General features: G+C 40.8%; 1 protein-coding gene across 1 annotated transcript; it reads left to right on the top strand.

Annotated features, from left to right (window-relative positions):
* The first annotated feature begins 1,724 nt into the window (after positions 1–1,724).
* Positions 1,725–20,650, top strand: LOC144929792 (uncharacterized). The gene is made up of 6 exons (XM_078850358.1): positions 1,725–2,077; positions 3,544–3,582; positions 7,552–7,839; positions 12,153–12,206; positions 17,410–17,459; positions 20,519–20,650. The coding sequence occupies exons 3-6, from the start codon at positions 7,698–7,700 to the stop codon at positions 20,648–20,650; spliced, it is 378 nt and encodes a 125-aa protein (XP_078706484.1). The 5' UTR covers positions 1,725–2,077; positions 3,544–3,582; positions 7,552–7,697.
* The last annotated feature ends 476 nt before the right edge of the window (positions 20,651–21,126 follow it).

Here is a 21,126-nt window from a genome sequence, read left to right as displayed (position 1 = left end):
CCTGATCCTCAGACTGGTTGAGCATTCATAGCTGCTAATAACCATTGCAGCCTGGACATTTTCATCCTGGAGCTTGGAGCATCTGCCCAGTTGCTAGAAATATGTGGCGGAAGGACAACCCGGTGCTTAGGGGAGTAGCCAAGTACTTGGGAGTCCTGGGTTCATGCCCTACCATAGGCTCCCTGTATGACCTCGAGCACGTCACTTAGGGTACATCCACAGAGGAAGTGGCAGCCTGTGAGCCTCCAAGCTGGGTTGACAGACTGTGGTTTGTGGGGCTCTGACTATCTTGCTAAAACTAGCTTTTTAAACATTGTAGCTCGGGCTGGAGCTTGGGCTCTGAAGCCTAGGGACAGGGCGGGCTTCAGATCCTGAGCTCTAGCCTGAGCTGCAACGACTACACAGCTAGCTTTAGCATGGTAGCCTGAGTCTGTCAACCTGGGTTTGGATGTTCGGTGCTATGGGCTGTGTACAGATACCCATAGCCTCTCTGTGCTTCTGTGCAGGGGATAACAGCTTTACTCTGCCTCACAGGGGTGTGATGAGGATAAAAGCATTCAAGCTTTTGAAGGCTCAGATACAACAGTGGTTGGGGCGGGGGAGAGTCATATGGATGCAATAGTTTGTAGGGAATATTGCATTTCCTAACACTTGGGTTTTCAGAGAAGCTCTGGGTGTTAGCCTGTTCATTCATCGACTGGGTGAAAGCCTGTACTATTACATGGCTGTAACTTGTAAAATCAAAAATGGCTGACAACTTAAAAAAACTGGACAGGAACAGATGTGAATCCCTGTGATGACTGAACCTGGTGATATTCTGAACAGAAGGAGCCCACCGCCATGCTTGTAGCTGTTCCCCTTGCGTCACACTGTCTCAACAGATGTTCAGAGCGACTCACAGACAGATTGACAATCCTGGACTTGTCTTTCAATAGATCGGTTATCCAGTATCCCAGCCGTATTTCCCAGCTACTCATGTTTCCTTCCCAACTCCTTCTTACAGCTGTGGTGAGAAATCCTGCAAACCTGTTTTCTAGTCTGTTGAGATATTTTTATTGGAACATATATTTTTGAAGAAAAATACCTTTGAAACCGAAATATAAATGGAAAATTTTCATTTTGATCAAAAATTTCCCTTTTTTGACAAAAAACCAGAAACCAAATAATATTTGGTTATTGATTGATTGCTCGCTTGATGGATTTTCAGTAAGTTTTCAGGTTTAAAGATTTTTTAATGATTATTTTCAATATTCTAAAAACAAATTATTGTTTTAACCAAAAGCTGAAAATGGTTTTCAAAAGCCAATGAATGAATAAACAAACAAACAAATAAATAAATAAGCAGCTTTGTCTTTGTCTTTTCATTCAAAGCCCAACAAAGTTTTGGAGGACATTTAGGAAAAAATGTCACTTTTTCTAAACATCCAATGAAAAAAGAATTGGTGCTTTTCAAGCAGCTCTGATACTTTCCTGTCTAACACAAGAGACCTGATATTTTTCTGGTGGCTTCTCTTTTGTCTTGGGACACACATGAAGTGACCACGCGCTCTCTGCTCGAAACGTGTCTTTTGGCTGGGGGCCCAGTGTTCTTTTTTTGGCTGCTCAGCAGAAACAATTAAAGCTGGGACATGCTCCTCCATCACTTGCAGCACAGAGCAAGGTTCACCGATAGGGATATCTCCTTACCTTTTCATGCATCAAGTTCGGGCTCAGGTGTGGGGTAGAGCAGAGTAGTGTGAATGCTTGAACATGGCAAGTGGTGACAGATATCAGGGGGCCAGCCGCCCAAGAGGAGAGCGTGATACCAGTCTGCAACCCTGAGGAGCAGAAGACTCGCAGCCAAGTATAAGTTGCCTGCCTTGCACCTGCAGCCCAAAGATTACAAGGCAAACCACATCAGAGGGACTGCATCTGATCTTCTGTGAATCCCCTGGGGCAGAAGGAGGCTCAGAAACGAGACTCTGGACTTGTCTCTTAACCTGCACCCCAAGTGGCAGAAGCCACTGAAGAAATTTCCTGACTGGTCAGTTGCCAGCGATTCTCCCAGTGATCCTGCCACTAGGACTCTGGCTTTGCTGTGAGTATGTGAAGAACGTTCTTTATTTCTAAGAAGAGACTGAGGACAAAAGACTAGAAAATTGTTCCGCTGATCAGCAAGGCTTTAACGAAGGGTCAAAATTAGACATTGGGAGAGGGATTTCCAAAAGTAACTAACTGATTTAAGACCACAAACCCCATTGAAAATTGGTAGATATTGTGCTCCTAAATGCCCCAGGGCCATGTTTTGAAGGTATTTAAGTGCCTAAAGATGTAGATAAGTGAAAGTGGGATTCACAAAAGAACCTAGCTAGGTACCCGGGCACATTTGACAATCCCAGGCACATATCTGTATCTCCATATGCATAGATGCCCCTGAAAATCTGGCCTATGGGCACTTCTGAAAACCCCACCCTTTGTTTAGAAAACAAACTACAATTGTGCAAGTATATTTAGGCTTGGAGGGATTAGATTTTTATTGGTAAACCTCAGTTTCACTGTTCACTCACAAACTAATGAAAAAATATTTCCATCAATAATAATCGAAATTTGCAGACACTGTAAGAAAAGTGCTGTGTGAACTTTAATTAGAGTTTGATTTAAGGATATCTATTTTGCATAGTTTGGAATGTGATGTTGACAATTTATGTTATAACAGCTATAAAGTTTCCTTTGAATCTCAGCATCTACTGTCATTTAGTAATTATTGTCTAATCCCTCCCATTGTCTGACCCACCCGCCAGAATTCCCACAACTGTGAAAATTCAAATCAATTTAAAAATTAAATGCTTTAAAAATTGATATTATCCATCAAAATGATATTAAATAGACAGAGCTGGAATCAAACATTATTGAACCTTTAACGCATATATTTATATCCGTTTTGTCATTTAATATTTTCTTAATTCTGGAACTGATGGCAGAATTCCATTGGAAAGATACAAGTGAAATATGGCTTAGACAAATCTAATCAGAGCACATGAAATTCATATGACTAGTTGAGTGTGTGAGAGCTGAACAGAGCAGGTTGAATAGTTATTTGTTTAAAATCATTTCAATAAAAATGATCAAAAATTCACCATGTAAATTATTTGAGATGAATTTGCTACAAACAAAAGCTGTAAGATGCCAATCAATGCTCTATCATTTCATGATATTTCTTTTTAGAAAAAGAAATCCACAGCTTACCGTGGATATTAAGCTATTGTTCTGACAATGCGATCGTGTATTTTATATGTATTTAATTAGAAACATAACCATTTTTAAATTAATTTAATTTTTAAGCAATCTCAACCAAATTCTACTGGAGTTATTTTGGATTTACATCAATGTAACTTTGATCAGAATCCAACCTGAACTCCATTGCAGTCAATTAGCGACCGTGGATTTATCCTAGGGTCAATGCATTTAATGGGTGACTCTGCGTTTAGCGAGGGGTAACTGGGATCAGAATTTGGGCCTCTGCCTGTAATTGGCACTAAAATCTATTGTGTGTTTATTTTGAAGGTATTGGTTTCACAAGCCAACAACACTGCAGTTCTCCGGGTGAGTATTTACCCCATGTACCTAGAGCAGAAATACAGAGATATAGCAGGAGAGAATATTCTGTGTGTTGGGAATAGAAATAAATATGGTGCTTTGAAGAGGGGCTGGAAGAGCAGAGAAAAGGTCTTCATGGATTATAAGATGAATTTTGCTAAATTGGGAGATGGATTTATTTGCCATCTAGAGCTGGCTGAACACCATAGACAACTATCTGGCCAATAATTTATTTGTCCGGTAGCAAATGGGCTTATCTGACTCCATTCACTGATGGGCTTATTTGACTCCATTCACCAAACAGCAATGCGCCAAGGGCTTGATCCAAAGCCCAGTGCTGCAGTGGACCTTGGGTCAGGCCCGGCTGAATTGTGCTGAGTCGGCAAGAACGCCTTCGTGTACATAGAAAGGATCATTTTTAAAACCAAAAGAAAAAATTCTGGGACTGACGCTTGATTCAGTGGAAGATTTGCCTGAGGCAGGACAGCAGATTCAGGCCCTCTGCTCTTATCTTAAATAGAGATTAGGCCTAAATATGTCAAGAGGCAGATTTTAAAGGCCCAATCCTGCAGGATGCTGAACATCTCATGAGCATCCTCAGCTCCTATGGATGTCGAGTGGGCCTGGGAGGCACTTAGCAATTACCACGAAGAGGTCAATGGCTCATAGGGCTGGGCCAGCCACTGGAGTAATTATGGTGTAATGCTGACAGACCCTGGTCGTTAGTGGGCGGGATTGAACCTGGGACCTCTGAAGTTCAGTTTATGAGCCTCTACTGCGTGAGCTAAAAAGCCACGTGGCTTTGAGCTAAGGCTGCATCAGACTCGTCAATCTAGATAGTCTAGGTGCCACTGGATGGGGACAGAGCACCACACAAGGAGGCCTGGGTCACAGTAGCTTGAGCCTAAAAAGACGTGGCAGCCAGACTGTTCAACGTAGCTCAGTTCCCACATGTATGGCCAGAGGACTCAGCACCCTGAGGGCATGTTGGGTGCTGAGCCCTTGAAAATCGGCTCTGAGCTCTTGTGAACATCTGGCCCTAGGGCCCTTATCCTGCAATCCACATTTTATTGGCTCTGACCTTTCAAACAATATTTACAGGCCTTTGTTTCTAATCCAATAAAGTTCTAAAAAGAACCCCAAGTGACTGAGCTAGCAATGTTTTAAAGTTAGCCACGCAGCTGGGCCCCTTTGCTGTGGCAGTTGTACCGTGCAGTGCTGCTCGATGCATGAAGGACTCCTTTTTAGGTTCTCCACTGTTTAAAGTGGCCTCGGCCCATCTGCTGATACTCCTGTGATCATGTTCTCTTGTGACTCCATTTTCAGGTGCTCAGCTTGGGACACCATGAAGGGGCCTGGATTTCATTAAGTGCTGAGCACCCACCCCCGGGAAATCAACCCCTTTGAAAGTGTCTCTAGTTGGGAATTTTGGCCAGACAGTCTTTATTAGTAGCATTCACTTTATTAGTAGCATTTATTAGTGGCATTTCAGGACCCCATCCAAGATCATAGCTCTGTTGTACTGGGCACTGTGCAAACACAGAGCAAGAGCCAATCCCTGATGAGGTAACAATTTAAATAGCCAAGACAGGGGTAGGGGGAAGGGGTAGCACATGCCAGCAGAGTGATGGTCCTCAAACATCTCCTTCATGCCAGTAAATGCAGGGCAGAACATCTCCAGCAGAAAGCTGGCTGATGACATGACCAATATCCAAGCATCCCCTGTTGAGCCCCACATTTCCCCCTCCCATGGTGCAAAGCCTGCTCCTTGTGTCTGGTCCCTGGGGGTGACGCCTCCTAGTAATTTCTTTGTTCCCCAAGGCCAAAGAGCTGGGAGGAGCAGGGGAACCCCAGAGGTCCTGGAGCCACGGAAAGGGGGTGCAGGCTGCTCTGCACAGCTTTGGATCCAGGTTATTACTCCTGCTTCTGGGTCCCTTCCCTACTCCCGCCTCTCTCACTCCCCAGCCTCCGAAAGGAAATCGGCCCGCAGACAGAGTGCCATCCAGCCACATGTTGTGTGGCATCAGCTTTTCTGCTCAAAGCGCTGGGCTGGGCTCAGAGAGAACTGGACGATGCAAACATAGGAAAAAATTCACTAAAATTTTCAAACACCTCAAAATCCCTTTGCTGAAAATCTTTTCTCGACATTGCTCAGGAATTTTTTTAAATTAAAAATGCTATTGAAAATTTTTGTTTCTCCTTTTCCAGTTTTTAAATAAAAATCAATTAAAAATGACTTTCAGTAGACCCTAATTCTGTGAACACTCATACACGTTCCTCACTCTACCATCACAGTAGTAGAATACAGCACGTGCCGCAGTCTTTGCAGGATCGGGCCTAAGTGTGTGTGTGCACAGGAGTTAATTATTTCAAATTTTTAAAAAGCCATTTTTGAAATTTTCTCGTTTAAAAATGTCTTTTGCCCTTTATGCAACAATAATAATATGAAGGAACCACAGGGGCATCATGAGGCCCAAATTACTGTACTTATTGACTACACATAACTTCTCAGGCCTGTACTGCTGCTCAAACTGGTGTGTAAAAACACAGAACACCAGTGAGCATCACTAGATCACTTCATAAATGATCTGGAGGATGGTGTGGATTGCACTCTCCGCAAATTTGCGGATGATACTAAACTGGGAGGAGTGGTAGATACGCTGGAGGGGAGGGATAGGATACAGAAGGACCTAGACAAATTGGAGGATTGGGCCAAAAGGAATCTGATGAGGTTCAATAAGGATAAGTGCAGGGTCCTGCACTTAGGACGGAAGAACCCAATGCACAGCTACAGACTAGGGACCGAATGGCTAGGCAGCAGTTCTGCGGAAAAGGACCTAGGGGTGACAGTGGACGAGAAGCTGGATATGAGTCAGCAGTGTGCCCTTGTTGCCAAGAAGGCCAATGGCATTTTGGGATGTATAAGTAGGGGCATAGCGAGCAGATCGAGGGACGTGATCGTTCCCCTCTATTCGACATTGATGAGGCCTCATCTGGAGTACTGTGTCCAGTTTTGGGCCCCACACTTCAAGAAGGATATGGATAAATTGGAGAGAGTCCAGCGAAGGGCAACAAAAATGATTAGTTTCAGAGGAACAGCCGTGTTAGTCTGTATTCGCAAAAAGAAAAGGAGTACTTGTGGCACCTTAGAGACTAACCAATTTATTTGAGCATGAGCTTTCGTGAGCTGAAGTGAGCTGTAGCTCACGAAAGCTCATGCTCAAATAAATTGGTTAGTCTCTAAGGTGCTAAAAATGATTAGGGGACTGGAACACATGAGTTATGAGGAGAGGCTGAGGGAGCTGGGATTGTTTAGCCTGCAGAAGAGAAGAATGAGGGGGGATTTGATAGCTGCTTTCAACTACCTGAAAGGGGGTTCCAAAGAGGATGGCTCTAGACTGTTCTCAATGGTAGCAGATGACAGAACGAGGAGTAATGGTCTCAAGTTGCAGTGGGGGAGGTTTAGATTGGATATTAGAAAAACTTTTTCACTAAGAGGGTGGTGAAACACTGGAATGCGTTACCTAGGGAGGTGGTAGAATCTCCTTCCTTAGAGGTTTTTAAGGTCAGGCTTAACAAAGCCCTGGCTGGGATGATTTAACTGGGAATTGGTCCTGCTTTGAGCAGGGGGTTGGACTAGATGACCTTCTGGGGTCCCTTCCAACCCTGATATTCTATGATTCTATGAAGGCTGATAAGCTATATAAAATTACACTACCCAATTCCTATACACTGCAATAAGCACAAAATTAAAAATGGTAAATTTTCAATCAAAATTTTAATACAATTTTCATGACAAATTCTGAAAAACTATTATTCCAAAAAAATCCCAGTGTCAAAAAAGGGTATTTTACATCTCTCTTCCCCCCCCCCCCCCCATCTCTTCAAAACATTTCAACCAGCTCCAATTTGGCTGAATTTATCCCAGCAATTAAGGGTATTTTAGATGTTTAATGTAATATATTTTTCCTATAGGTGGCCTCCCTGCTTCTCAGATATTTCTCAACAAGGTGTCCAGTCACTCAGGAGAAACAGTTTTGCTTAAATGTAAAGTACCTGCCTTGTTCCGTTTTACCTACGTTATCTTCTGTAAAGATGGGCAGGATCTTAGAGTCCAGCCAATGAAGGAAAGCACATTTGCATACAACGTACATCACAAAGTGAGGGCAAACAGCTCCGGAAACTTCACTTGTTTGTATCACCACATAGATGGCCAGATGAAGAATTCATTTCTCAGTGCAGCCTGGTACCTGAATGTCACAGGTAAGAAACTGAACTCACCCTGCTTAAGGAAAAAATATTTGTTATTCACAGAGCTGGCCACAGAAAATGAAACCATATTTGGTGAAAAAGTTTGAAAATCATTATCATAGATTCCAAGGCCATATGGGATCAATGCGACCAGCTAGCCTCAGTAGCAATCTCTAGAATGCCAGCCATTCCTTTGCATTCCATTGCATCCGATGAAGTGAGCTGTAGCTCACGAAAGCTTATGCTCAGATAAATTGGTTAGTCTCTAAGGTGCCACAAGTACTGCTTTTCTTTTAGCCACTCCTTGGTTATTCCTGTAACCATGAGCTAGACTGTACCTGTTAGAAAGATGGCCGATCTCTGTTTAAAGACTCCAAATGATGAAGTATCTGCTGCATCCCCATGTGAGATCCCAGTTCTGCAAACACTTGTGTATATGGTTGATTTATACTACCGTGAGTAGTCCCATTAGGTGACACAGCAGGGATTGAACCAAGAACTTCCAGATTTAAACACTGGGACTGCTACACCTTGATACTGTACTAATTCATACCCAGTGTAAACCTGCACAGACAGGATCCTATAATATAGACTCTCACCGGTGGGATCTATTTACAGGATTGGAACCTTAGTTGTACCAATAGTTAATTCCCTTCACTGTTAAAATTTTTCTCCTCATTTCCTGTTTACATTTGTCTACAACATCCAGCCATTGGATTTGTACCATCACCAGCCTGATTGAAGTGCCCTCAGAAATCTTCTCCCCAAGTAGATTCTCTGATCAAGACAACCTTTAATCTTCTCTGATCAACTAAATAGATTGTTCTCCATTTTGCTAGTTTTGAACTAGTTGGAGGGTTGTTTGAAATTTTCACAATTTTTTGCAAGGAGATTTTTTATATTTCATTTATAGTTTCCCATTTTTGCAATAAAAAATGGATTTGGGTTTTTTTGGTCACACTATGCAAATTTAAAGAAAAAATACAATTTTCTTACAAAAAAACAGTCTTGAGAATTTCTTAGTTAAAAAATGGAAAACAATGGGTAGTAAATGATAAATTTCTCCTCAAGGCACCTGGTTCTTACTCACATGTTTAACCATGACATCATGGGGCCTACTCACAGAAGAGAAGCTAAACATAGGCATAAATCTCTGCATGATCAGGTCCTATTTTTTCAATACAAATGTTTCCAAACATTTTGAAAAACACTAACAAAGTTTAAGAGATCTTATTAAAAAAACTGTTTTGATCAGCACTAAGTTCCATAGAAAAGAAAAGTTTTAGGCATCACCAGATGATAAATAGATTTTTTGCTGTGTCAAACATCTTACTAGCATATCTACATGGCATGCGGACAACAATACAAAAGAAGTTGTGCGGAAGAGGGAGAGATGTTTATTTTTTTGCAGAAAAATGCATTTTCAGAGTCCAAAACTACACCAACTTCCAGTCAAATAAGAAAAAATCAAAACTGTTTATTATGAATGTTTTATTTTGAAACGTTTTTGAGTAAAAGTCAAACTGTTTTGACTTTGCAATTCAAAATGGCCTTTTGATTTCAAATTTAGCCAGTTTAAAAAAAAACAAACCAAAAAAAATGTGAAAACACCTAGAATGACCAATGTAATTAATAACTCGGGGGAAAAAAACATTATTTCAAAAAATGTTTTGATTGATTCAGTATGAATTTTTGTGGGTTTTTTAAATTTTTTTTGAGTCAATGAAAAAAAATGAAAAAAGAAGTGGTTTGGTTTCAAGCAAACCAGATTTTTTTTTTTCCAGTTCAGCCCCTGAACTGAAAAATCCATTATTGGCTCAGCTCTAGTCACAGCCTGGTCCAGTACTACTCTCTGGACACCAGTCTGTTGAGATGGCATCCAACCCCCAGATGGAACAATGAGACCTTGCAGTCTAACCAACTACACCCCAGAAGCAGTGCCACAGATCCCCTGAGTTCCCAGTTGCTTAGAATGTTCCTCCTAGAGCCCACCTGGCTGTGGGAACTCTGGTTTCTAGTTACACCCTTCAGTGATAACATGGCAGTACAGTAAGGAGACACAGGCTTAGCAAAGGAATTTCTTATCACACACGTCTTACTCTTAAAAAAGCACAAGAGAGTTAAAGATCTATGGAAAACAAGTGTCTAATACCAAACAAGCAAATTCACCAAAGAGAATTCCAAGCCCAATGCAAACCATTTGAAATTTCTCAGTAAGCATGTCCAGCTGGAGGCTTTCACTCCTGAGATGGGTGATCTTTGGCAAGCAACTTATCCTTTCTGTGCCTTAGTTTCCCTATATGGATCATCTCTTGTGTAGAATGCTTTGAGGTATGGAAAAAAGTGTTATATAACAGCCAGATATTAAAGGCTATTTATATATGGATTTCCAGTGATTCTGTGCAGGCCAAGTCTATAACAGGGTTCAAAAAAAGAACTAGATAAGTTCATGGAGGATAGGTCCATCAATGGCTAGTAGCCAGGATGAGCAGGGGTGGTGTCCCTAGCCTCTGTTGGCCAGAAGCTGGGAATGGGCGACAGGGGATGGAACACTTGATGATAACCTGTTCTGTTCATTCTCTCTGGGGCACCAGGCATTGGCCACTGTCAGAAGACTGGGCTAGATGGACCTTTGGTCTGACTGAGTATAGCCACACTTATGTTCTTATGTTCAGTAATTTATGAATGATCTGTCATGTATCAAATTCACATAAAATCTTCCAGTCTAATGACAGTGATTCTGGAACAGAGCCTTCCTGGAAAGGTAAGTGATTGTATTTACTATCTTGGGAGTTCTTCAACATTTAGAGCTGTTTATTTAAGAAAAGGGAAATCTTGATCTTGAATCACTACAGCTCTAGGCTGAACCCAAACTGTCCTATGTTCAGCCTGAGCAGTGATAAATACAGGGGAAGATAAGACGATTCAGGATGATGGGAATGAAATTAGGGATAGTGGTGATCATTCTATTCCTCTTCACAATGTGTGTGAAACGTGACCCCTTTCCTAATGTAATAGGTGGGCAGTTTTCCTGTGCCCCTATCTCTCAGAAAACTGTTAGACCCCAATCACAGCATTAAATGAGGGGATTGTCATTAGAGCTGAGTGATTTTTTTCTTTAATTAGTAAATTCACTGAAGAATGCATTTTGCAAGGCACCAAAACTATTCACAAATTCAGGCTGAATTCAGCAAATATTTTCAGCTGAAAAAAATTGAAACAAAAATTAGACTTCATTTCAAGGTGGCTTTTTGTTTTGAAATTTCACTAATTTTTTAACAAAAGGAAAAAAGGCAAAAAACAACCACGAATGATATGAAAACTTTACAACAAACCATTTCGGTGGACCCAATATGAAATTTTTCTTTGTTTTTTTGTTTGGGCAGAAAAAAAACTAAAAAAAAAAATCAGTTTTTGTTTGAACTGAACCAAATTTATGTTCCAGTGTTTTGGTTCAATCCCCACCCAAACAAGGAAATCAATTATGCACTCAGCTTTAATTTTCATTACCGTAGTGGCTACGGGTTTCTACTGAGATTGGGGCCCCATTGTCCTGGCTGCTATACAAATGCATAGCAAGAAACAAGCTTTTCCCTGAAAAGCCACCATTCTGGGTGATGCAGTGTGGGTTCCGGAGCTAGACACATGAACAGCTGCAGCTTGAGCTAAAGAGCCAAGACTCTTTATGTTGCAGTGTGACAGATTTATACCCTCTGTGGACGGGGCACAGAAAGGAACATGGAGCACTTGGCAGTGGATTGTACATAGACTCTGAATAAAACAAGACAGACAAATGAAAGTTTATTACCCCCATTGCACAGATGCAGAATTTAGGTATTGGTACCTTTCCTCATGCTGAGTAACTCTTTAATCTGCAAGAAACTCTGATTAAACAAACTCATAGAGTAAGATGCTACTCACTGAACAAGGGAACTGGAAGGGAGACCAGAGAGATTAATTTCAGGTTTCAGAGTAACAGCCGTGTTAGTCTGTATTCGCAAAAAGAAAAGGAGTACTTGTGGCACCTTAGAGACTAACCAATTTATTTGAGCATGAGCTTTCATGAGCTATAGCTCACTTCATCGGAGAGAGATTAAGTGGCTTGCCCAAACTCATAGAATCCAGATCTTTGTGGCTCATGCCACAAGACCATCCTGGCTCCCGAGGACTAGCTATAGCAACCTGAAGCTTTATTCCTGTTATTATTTCAGAGCTGGGCACTAAATGTTCCATTTTGAAAACATGGATATTTTAAAGCCTATTTATATAAAGGATTTCAAATAACAAGTGATTTATGAATAAACTCCTATAAATTTTCTCCACAGCTAACATCTCGCAGGCTAATAACAGTAGCTCTGGAATGCAACCATCTTGCAAAGGTAAGTGACTTTATTTGCTATCATAGGACTTGAACTTCTATTCTGTAGCTCGTCTTCAAATGTATATTCAGAAAAAGGGGACATCAGGTCTCTGAAGCCCGACCTCTCCCCATCTGTCTGAGTGATGGGAAGTATAGAGCAGGCAAATGATAATACAGTTGAGTTGTTAAAAAAATCACAGATAGGCTGTGTTACCAGTTCCACTTTGATGGTAGCCACAAAGTAAAAATACCTGGTCATTCTGTGATGTTCAGATAAAAATGTAAGGTATAGTTGAGGGAAAGGTTCAATTTTTGGCATATTCAAAATGGAGGGAGGAGGATAGCGTATATTATAAGATATTGAGCTAGGAAAATAACGGATTTTTTGTTCAGAAGCCGTACCATAAAATCTGATTTTATTCAAACTGAAACATATGTTTACAAATTTTTTCATCAAATGAAAAAAACTAAAAAACAATTCATTTAAAATCAATCCAAACATTTCAGTCTACAATAAAAATATTATTTTGCAGGTTTTTTTGTTTCAATTTGGCCAGTTTTGGTGTTTTTCAACCTTTGTGCAGGTGTTGGTATGGGTGTAGATGTATTCCAAACTGGCCAAATTTAAAAATGAAATGCCATTTTGAATTTAAAAGTCAAAACTAGATGTTTTTACTCTACATTTTTTTTTCAAAGTGATACTATTTGTTGAATTTTGACTCAAATTTGGTTAATAGTTTTGGACACCAAAAATGCATTATTTTTTTTTTGGTAAAAAAGCAATTAGTTGAAAAAAAATTCATCCAACTCGAATAAGGACTTGAAAATATCCTAATTTCTTAAATTTAGCAAGCTAATGTATCTCCTTTATTTGGACCTCTTTAGCACATATATTACATTATAGAAATGGATGAGACCTGTTTTGTTATTTGGTGGGCACATAAAGTTGGGAATAATGTTTGTTTTGTGTGTTAGTGACTGCATTTTTACAAGTATCAGAGGGGTAGCTGTGTTAGTCTGGATCTGTAAAAGTGGCAAAGAGTCCTGTGGCACCTTGTAGACTAACAGACATATTGGAGCATAAGTTTTCGTGGGTGAATACCCACTTTGTATGCATGCATCCAACGAAGTGGGTATTCACCCATGAAAGCTTATACTCCAATACGTCTGTTAGTCTATAAGGTGCCAAAGGACTCTTTGCCGCTTTTGCATTTTTACAAAGCATCATGATTTCCCTAGATGGTGAAATAATTGGGCCAATTTCACACTGCTAGATTTGCAAATGTTGACATTAAATATGATGAATAACAGCATTGCTCTAGTATTAGTATTTGTATATATAATCATAGAATATCAGGGTTGGGAGGGACCTCAGGAGGTCATCTAGTCCAACCCCCTGCTCAAAGCAGGACCGATCCCCGACTAAATCATCCCAGCCAGGGCTTTGTCAAGACTGACCTTAAAAACCTCTAAGGAAGGAGATTCCACCACCTCCATAGGTAACGCATTCCAGTGTTTCACCACCCCCCTAGTGAAAAAGTTTTTCCTAATATCCAACCTAAACCTCCCCCACTGCAACCTGAGACCATTACTCCTTGTTCTGTCATCTGCTACCACTGAGAAAAGTCTAGATCCATCCTCTTTGGAACCCCCTTTCAGGTAGTTGAAAGCAGTTATCAAATCCCCCGTCATCTTCTCTTCTGCAGACTAAATAATCCCAGTTCCCTCAGCCTCTCTTCATAAATCATGTGTCCAGCCCCCAATCATTTTTGTTGTCCTCCGCTGGACTCTTTCCAATTTTTCCACATCCTTTGTGTAGTGTAGGGCTCAAAACTGGACACAGTACTCCAGATGAGGCCTCATCAATGCCGAATAGAGGGGAATGATCACGTCCCTCGATCTGCTGGCAATGCTCCTATTTATACAGCCCAAAATTCTGTGAGCCTTCTTGACAACAAGGGCAAACTGTTAACTCATATCCAGCTTCTCGTCCACTGTAACCCCTAGGTCCTTTTCTGCAGAACTGCTGCCTAGCCACTCAGTCCCTAGTCTGTAGCAGTTCATGGGATTCTTCCGTTCTAAATGCACGACTCCACACTTGTCCTTGTTGAACCTTATCAGATTTCTTTTGGCCCAATCCTCTAATTTGTATACGTCCCTCTGTATCCTATCCCTACCCTCCAGCATATCTACCACTCCTCCCATTTTAGTGTCATCTGCAAACTTACTGAGGGTGCAATCCCCACCATTCCCAAGATCATTAATGAAGATGTGGAACAAAACCAGCCCCAGGACCGACCCTTGGGGCACTCCACTTCATAATGCCCTAAGGAAAGTATACAACTAATCAGATTCCTCCTTGGTGGTCTTGCCAATAACATGACCATTCATGGCATGGATTCATTGAGCAGGTACTATTGTTCTCAATAGTAATAGTAATAGTTCTCAAATGACTTTAATTTTCCTGATATCTGCTGGGAGAGCAATACAGCAGTGCATAGACAATCCAGGAAGTTTTTGGAAAATGTAGGGGACAATTTCCTGGTGCAAGTGCTAGAGGAGCCAACTAGGGGGGGAGCTTTTCTTGACCTGCTGCTCACAAACCGGGAAGAATTAGTGGGGGAAGCAAAAGTGGATGGGAATTTGGGAGGCAGTGACCATGTGTCAAGGTTCCTCCCCCACTCTGAACTCTAGGGTACAGATGTGGGGACCTGCATGAAAAACCTCCTAAGCTTATCTTTACCAGCTTAGGTCAAAACTTCCCCAAGGTACAAAATATTACACCCGTTGTCCTTGGACTGGCCGCTACCACCACCAAACTAATACTGGTTACTGGGGAAGAGCTGTTTGGACGCTTCCTTCCCCCCAAAATACTTCCCAAAACCTTGCACCCCACTTCCTGGACAAGGTTTGGTAAAAAGCCTCACCAATTTGCCTAGGTGACCACAGACCCAGACCCTTGGATCGTAAGAACAATGAACAATCCTCCCAACACTTGCACCCCTCCTTTCCTGGGAAATGTTGGATAAAAAGCCTCACCAATTTGCATAGGTGACCACAGACCCAAACCCTTGGATCTGAGAACAATGAAAAAGCATTCAGTGTTTTACAAGAAGACTTTTAATAAAAAAATAGAAGTAAATAGAAATAAAGAAATCCCCCCTGTAAAATCAGGATGGTAGATATCTTACAGGGTAATTAGATTCAAAAACATAGAGAACCCCTCTAGGCAAAACCTTAAGTTACAAAAAAGATACACAGACAGAAATAGGTATTCTATTCAGCACAATTCTTTTCTCAGCCATTTAAAGAAATCATAATCTAACACATACCTAGCTAGATTACTTACTAAAAGTTCTAAGACTCCATTCCTGGTCTATCCCCGACAAAAGCAGCATATAGACAGACACAGACCCTTTGTTTCTCTCCCTCCTCCCAGCTTTTGAAAGTATCTTGTCTCCTCATTGGTCATTTTGGTCAGGTGCCAGCGAGGTTACCTTTAGCTTCTTAACCCTTTACAGGTGAGAGGAGCTTTCCCCTGGCCAGGAGGGATTTCAAAGGGGTTTACCCTTCCCTTTATATTTATGACACCATGAGTTGGTTGAGTTCAGGATCCTGACACAGGGAAGAAAGGGGGGGGGAGGGATAGCTCAGTGGTTTGAGCATTGGCCTGCTAAACCCAGGGTTGTGAGTTCAATCCTTGATGGGGCCATTTAGGGATCTAGGGCAAAAATTGGGGATTGGTCCTGCTTTGAGCAGGGGGTTGGACTAGATGACCTCCTGAGGTCCCTTCCAACCCTGATGGTCTATGATTCTATGAGAGCAGCAGGATACGGACCCTGGACTTCAGGAAAGCAGACTTCGACTCCCTCAGGGAACTGATGGGTAGGATCCCCTGGGGGACTAACATGAAGGGGAAAGGAGTCCAGGAGAGCTGGCTGTATTTCAAGGTATTTCAAGCCCAGGGCTCCAGCAGCTATTTAAAGGGCCAGGGCGGTAGAAGCAGGGGAGCCCCGGGCCCTTTAAATAGCCCCTTGAGCCCTGGGCTGCTGCTGCTACCCCGTGGGGCGGGGGTCACTTACCTTACTGGCTCTGACCCCCTCAACCCCGCCCCTTCCGGGGGCCAGAGCTGGCCCCAGAATACCAGTAAGTCACTGGACTTACTTTCACCCCTGAAGACAACATTCCATTTTCATTTAAGTGATTAGGCCCAGATATTCAGAGGTCTTTAGGTGCCTAATTCGCATTGATTTCAATAGGCATTAGTCACCTACGCACTTTTGAAAATCCTTCTAAGCACCTATCTGCATTGCTAGGCGTTTCAATACCTTTGAAAATTCGGCACAAAGCTACTTTTGAAAATTTTACTGTTTGTGTGTATGTGTCTGTGGGTGAGGGAGGGCATTTGGTTGGTTTTTGTTATTTTTATTCATTAAATCTGAATATTTCAAAATTTAAACATTTTTATAATGTTTAAAATTTGAATTTTGGGGTCCCCCTTTCTCTTCCTTTCCACTGAATACAATTGAGTGAATGAAGTCTAAGGTTGGGGGGGAGTTCTTTCTTTTCTTCCCCTCCATTCCATCCCCCCACTTTTTCAGTTGTATTTGCTTTGGGGGTTGGTTTGTTTGTTTTGCTTTGGGGGAGGGTATTCTTTCTTGTTTTATTTTTATGCACTGTAACTTTTCAAAACTTCCTTTAACTTTGGAAAGTTCCCAAATGAAACTCTGTAACTGTGCCACTTGGCAATTGTTTCAAAGTTGGAAATGTTTTGAAAAATTAGAGTTGCAAAAAGAAAAATGAAAAAGGGGGGTGGACACTGGACTTCATTTAGTTTATTGCCCTCAGTTGACACACCGGGGGAAAAAGAGGTGGGAGAGCAGGATAAATGAGAAAAAATAAAAAAATATTTAAAAATGTGAGGAAAAAATATTTCATAAGAAATTTTGAAAAAATGAAAAACTGGCCTGCTTCAGATGCTGAAAAATGGGAACTTCATAAAATTTTCATTTTTTTCCACACAATTATTGTTTTTAGACCCACTCTAAACTTACACACAAAGCTGCACATCTTCCAGGATATGCTGACATAGGTTTGCCTCAAACAATCTCTAGGGTCCCTTCAGCAATGCCAATCTCTACTCCCAGATTTCTGTGATCAATATCTGGAGGAGAACCACAAACAAGTCTTCACTGTTGTTGTTGTTCTTTTATTTTCTGCAGAATACAAGATCGCAGTCACAAAAGCAGGAGCACTGAAGATCAGCCAGGCAGTAAGAAAGCAATATTTAATTATTTATTACCTGATCAGTTTAGATTTTTATTTATTTACAAAGGCAAGCAAAAGAGAGAAGAGAAGAGAGAATGGCCAAAAAGTCATATCATATTTACGTATTTTTATTTGTTTGTATTGACTTTGTGAAAATGTCAAGTGGCTTTTCAAAGCCACTTAAAGGATTTAAATATCTAATTCTCTTTAGAAATTGTCACAGTTCAAGGCAAGTGAACATGTATTGCTCCTCCATGGTCCAGGATGGGAACCTACTTAAAGGCTTCTGGCTCCTCGGTTGTCACCTCTCTTAAGTGGTGACCTGTGATGCGCCTCTCCTGAGCTGGGTTTTTTCCAGGTTGCACAGTTCCCTGCCTATCCTGTGATATCGCCAGCAAGCAAGACTGCCTAAATAGTCAGTGTCTACACATTGCTTTATCTCCAGGGGCCATGAGCAGCTGTAATTGCTTGCAATTACAAGTCACCGCACAGATCTTTCTAAGCAAGCATGTTTATTTTTAAGGTAAAAGCATTACAGAAAAAAATATTAAAACAATAAAAGAACCTATTCACATGCTAATAAGCTTGGCAGAGATCACCCTCAACTCCAGCAAGGGCTCTGGTAGCTGATTAGTTCTTCAAACCCCACACAGGGTTTTTTCCTCTGGTTACAAGTTTCTAACCACTTTAGCTCAGAACCAGAGCACCCATGAATAGTTCATTCTTTCCTTCATACAGCTTGGGACTTTGATCCTCATGTAACAGGTGATCAGCAAACAAAGGTCCTTTTCTCAAGGCATAGCTTCAAATGGCTGAGTTTTTGCATAATTTGAGGGAGGTGAATTGACATTCAGCTCACCCTAGAGAGTTCCTAGGAAACCCACTTAACCTTGTTTATCCCAAAACTTGTCTGGCCCATTGTTTCAGATGGTCCTGTGAAGCTCATAATGCTTGGGTAGTCAAGAGGCAGATTGTGGGCCAAATCCGGACCACCAGACACTTTTGAATGGACCACAACATCTTTTTATTTACTTATTATTATCATTATTGTTATTGCAGTGTGAAAAATATTTCTCTGGAGTCTGGACCTTGACTCTATCTTGATCAAGAAATTTGGACCTTGACAAAAAATAATTGACTACCCCGTCATAACACTTCCCAGGGTTTTCGGTGGTCACACCTTCCCCTAAAGAAGTTACATACAATTCCTCAATAATATATACATTTGAATTTTTAATACAATGGACTCCAAAGCTACTTAAACTTAATAAACTTAAGTTTTTTCAAGGATATTGCAGAAAATTGTCAGTTCTGTCACAAAAATCAACAGGAATTGTGAATCAAAATCCCTTTGAAAACTTGCCCCCACCAGGCCCTGCTCCTGCAAACACATATGCATATGCTTAACTTTATTCCTGAGACTAAGCCTGTTAACTTCAAAGGCATTCCTCACAGTAGGAACATTAAGCACTAGAGTTAGTCAGCAATTTTCCATCGGAATGGATTCCCCACAGAAAATGCAGTTTCTGAAAAATCTAAATTATCTGCAGGAAAATTGGTTTTCCACCAGGAAAGTTAAAATGAAATATTTCACTCCAGGTCACAATCAGAATATTTCATTTTGCCCATGGAAAAAAGTAAAAAAATATAAGTGGGTTTAATATTCTTTCTCTCTGAAAGGAAAGGAAAAATATGGGATTTTTCTATGAAAATGCAACAAAAACTTGAAAAACAACATTTTGAAAAGCAAAAATTAAATTTAAAAAATCAAAATGTTTTATGAAAGCCCCAAAACTTCTGAGCAAATAAAATTATATATATATTCACAAAGTGTGTTCAGAAAACACACTTACAGTTTTTTGGCCAGCTCAACTTACCACTGCTAGTGGCCCAATGAAGTCCATGGGACTGCCCACCTTGGTATTCAATAGTGCTTGCAGAATTAGACCATTTAATGGCTGTGTCTGGTTATTTTTAATGGGAAAAATTATGAAAGGTCACATTTATTGAAAAAAGAACAATTGGAAAATGTAATGTAGAGGGTCACATTATTAACCTTAAAATATCCTGTCCCTCCTCCTTCAAGAGACTGAGCATTTATTAACATGGCAAGAACCATGTCTGCTGTACACCATTGCTAACAACCATCTCTATAAATGCAGTCTAATTATTGTTTTCAGGTGCATCTCCTACTGGACTCATAAGCTCTGCTTATGTCTACACTCCTAGAGTACGTGCAGCCTGTGGAGAGTTATACAGTGGCTTATTTTACTCCCTACCCTGGGTGCAAAATCCAACTCAGAACCCAGCCCTTGGTTCTCAGCAGATTTACTAGCTAAGCCTGTTAAACACTGCACTTAATTTTCTAGGGTGATTTTAGAAGAAAATTGAAAATGTTTACTTTTCATTGAAATATCTCTCTTAGGTTTTTTTCCACATTTTTCATTGTAAAAACAATAATTTTCAGTTATTGTATTTAAAAAATAAAGGTTTTAGTTGCCAAAACTTGGGTGGGGAAAAACTGGTTTGAGGGGTTTTTTTTCTATGAAAACCATTTTTAAAAATTTAATTAAATTTTTTACATAAAAGGAAATTTTCTCTAAGAAACGTCCATTTTTCTCAAAAAGTCTTTTTCCGTGAAAAGTTTTTTTGGATAAAATCTTTTTGACCAGCGCTATTGACCAAGAAGCCCATTTACACTGGAATACGATGTGTACAGTGAGCCAGATTCTGATACCACTAGTCAGAGCGAGTATCACTCTACAGCATGATGAATTCCACTGAACTACAGTGGTCCAACCCTGAATCTTTCACTTACTCTGGTGAGTCTTTACTCACACAGATAGTTCCGCTGAAGTCAGTGGCATTGCTCACTGTGAGTTGGCAATCGGGCCTGAAGGGATCTTTTTTGGCATAAGGTGATCTCTGAGAGACTAGCTGGCTTGTCTTTCAGTCTTCGCTTTCAAACACTTTCTCAGGCAGAAGGTAGCCCCTTCCCCACATGTTAATGTCCACAAGTCTGGGGTTGTTTTTTTGTTTTGCTTCTGTTTTTGTTTTTTGAAGGCACCACAAGGCAACAAAGATACTGATGGATCATATGAAAGTTTGAATGCCATCACCATGGAGGATACACCTTACTCCACACTTCCTATGATGGATGTCTCTGCCTTACCAACCTCAGAGCACCATAAGTGATCCACTCCTCTCTGGACTTTGTATTCATAGCATCATAGAAATGTCAGTCTGGAAAGGAACTTGAAAGGTCAGCAAGTCCAGGCCACCTGCGTTGAGGCAGAACCAAGTAAACCTAAACCATCCCTGACAGATGTTTGTCTAATCTGTTCTTTAAAACCTCCAGTGATTGGTATTTCACAACCTCCCTTGGAAGCTTGTTCCAGAGTTTAACTACCCTTATAATCAGAAAGTTTTTCCTATTGTCTAATCTAAATCTCAGTTGCTGCAGATTAACTCCATTAGTTCTTGTCCTACCTTCAGTGAGCACTGAAAACAATTGATCCCCATCCTCTTTTTTAACAGCCCTTAACATATTTGAAGATTATCAGGTCCCCTCTCAGTCTTCTTTCCTCAAGACTAAACATGCCCAGATTTATTAACCTTTCCTCACAGGTCAGGTTTTTTAGATCAATTTGTGATCCACTATACACCCCCCA

Source organism: Lepidochelys kempii, chromosome 23, assembly GCF_965140285.1.
Source record: "Lepidochelys kempii isolate rLepKem1 chromosome 23, rLepKem1.hap1, whole genome shotgun sequence".
Taxonomy (NCBI): domain Eukaryota; kingdom Metazoa; phylum Chordata; order Testudines; family Cheloniidae; genus Lepidochelys; species Lepidochelys kempii.
This window is presented reverse-complemented; position numbering and strand designations above follow the sequence as displayed.

Coding starts and splice junctions, on each gene's coding strand:
- LOC144929792 (XM_078850358.1), top strand. CDS start 7,698: ATGAAGGAAAGCACATTTGCATACAACGTACATCACAAAGTGAGGGCA. Junction 12,207..17,409: donor AATGCAACCATCTTGCAAAG/GTAAGTGACTTT, acceptor TATTTTCTGCAG/AATACAAGATCGCAGTCACA. Junction 17,460..20,518: donor CACTGAAGATCAGCCAGGCA/GTAAGAAAGCAA, acceptor TGTTTTTTGAAG/GCACCACAAGGCAACAAAGA.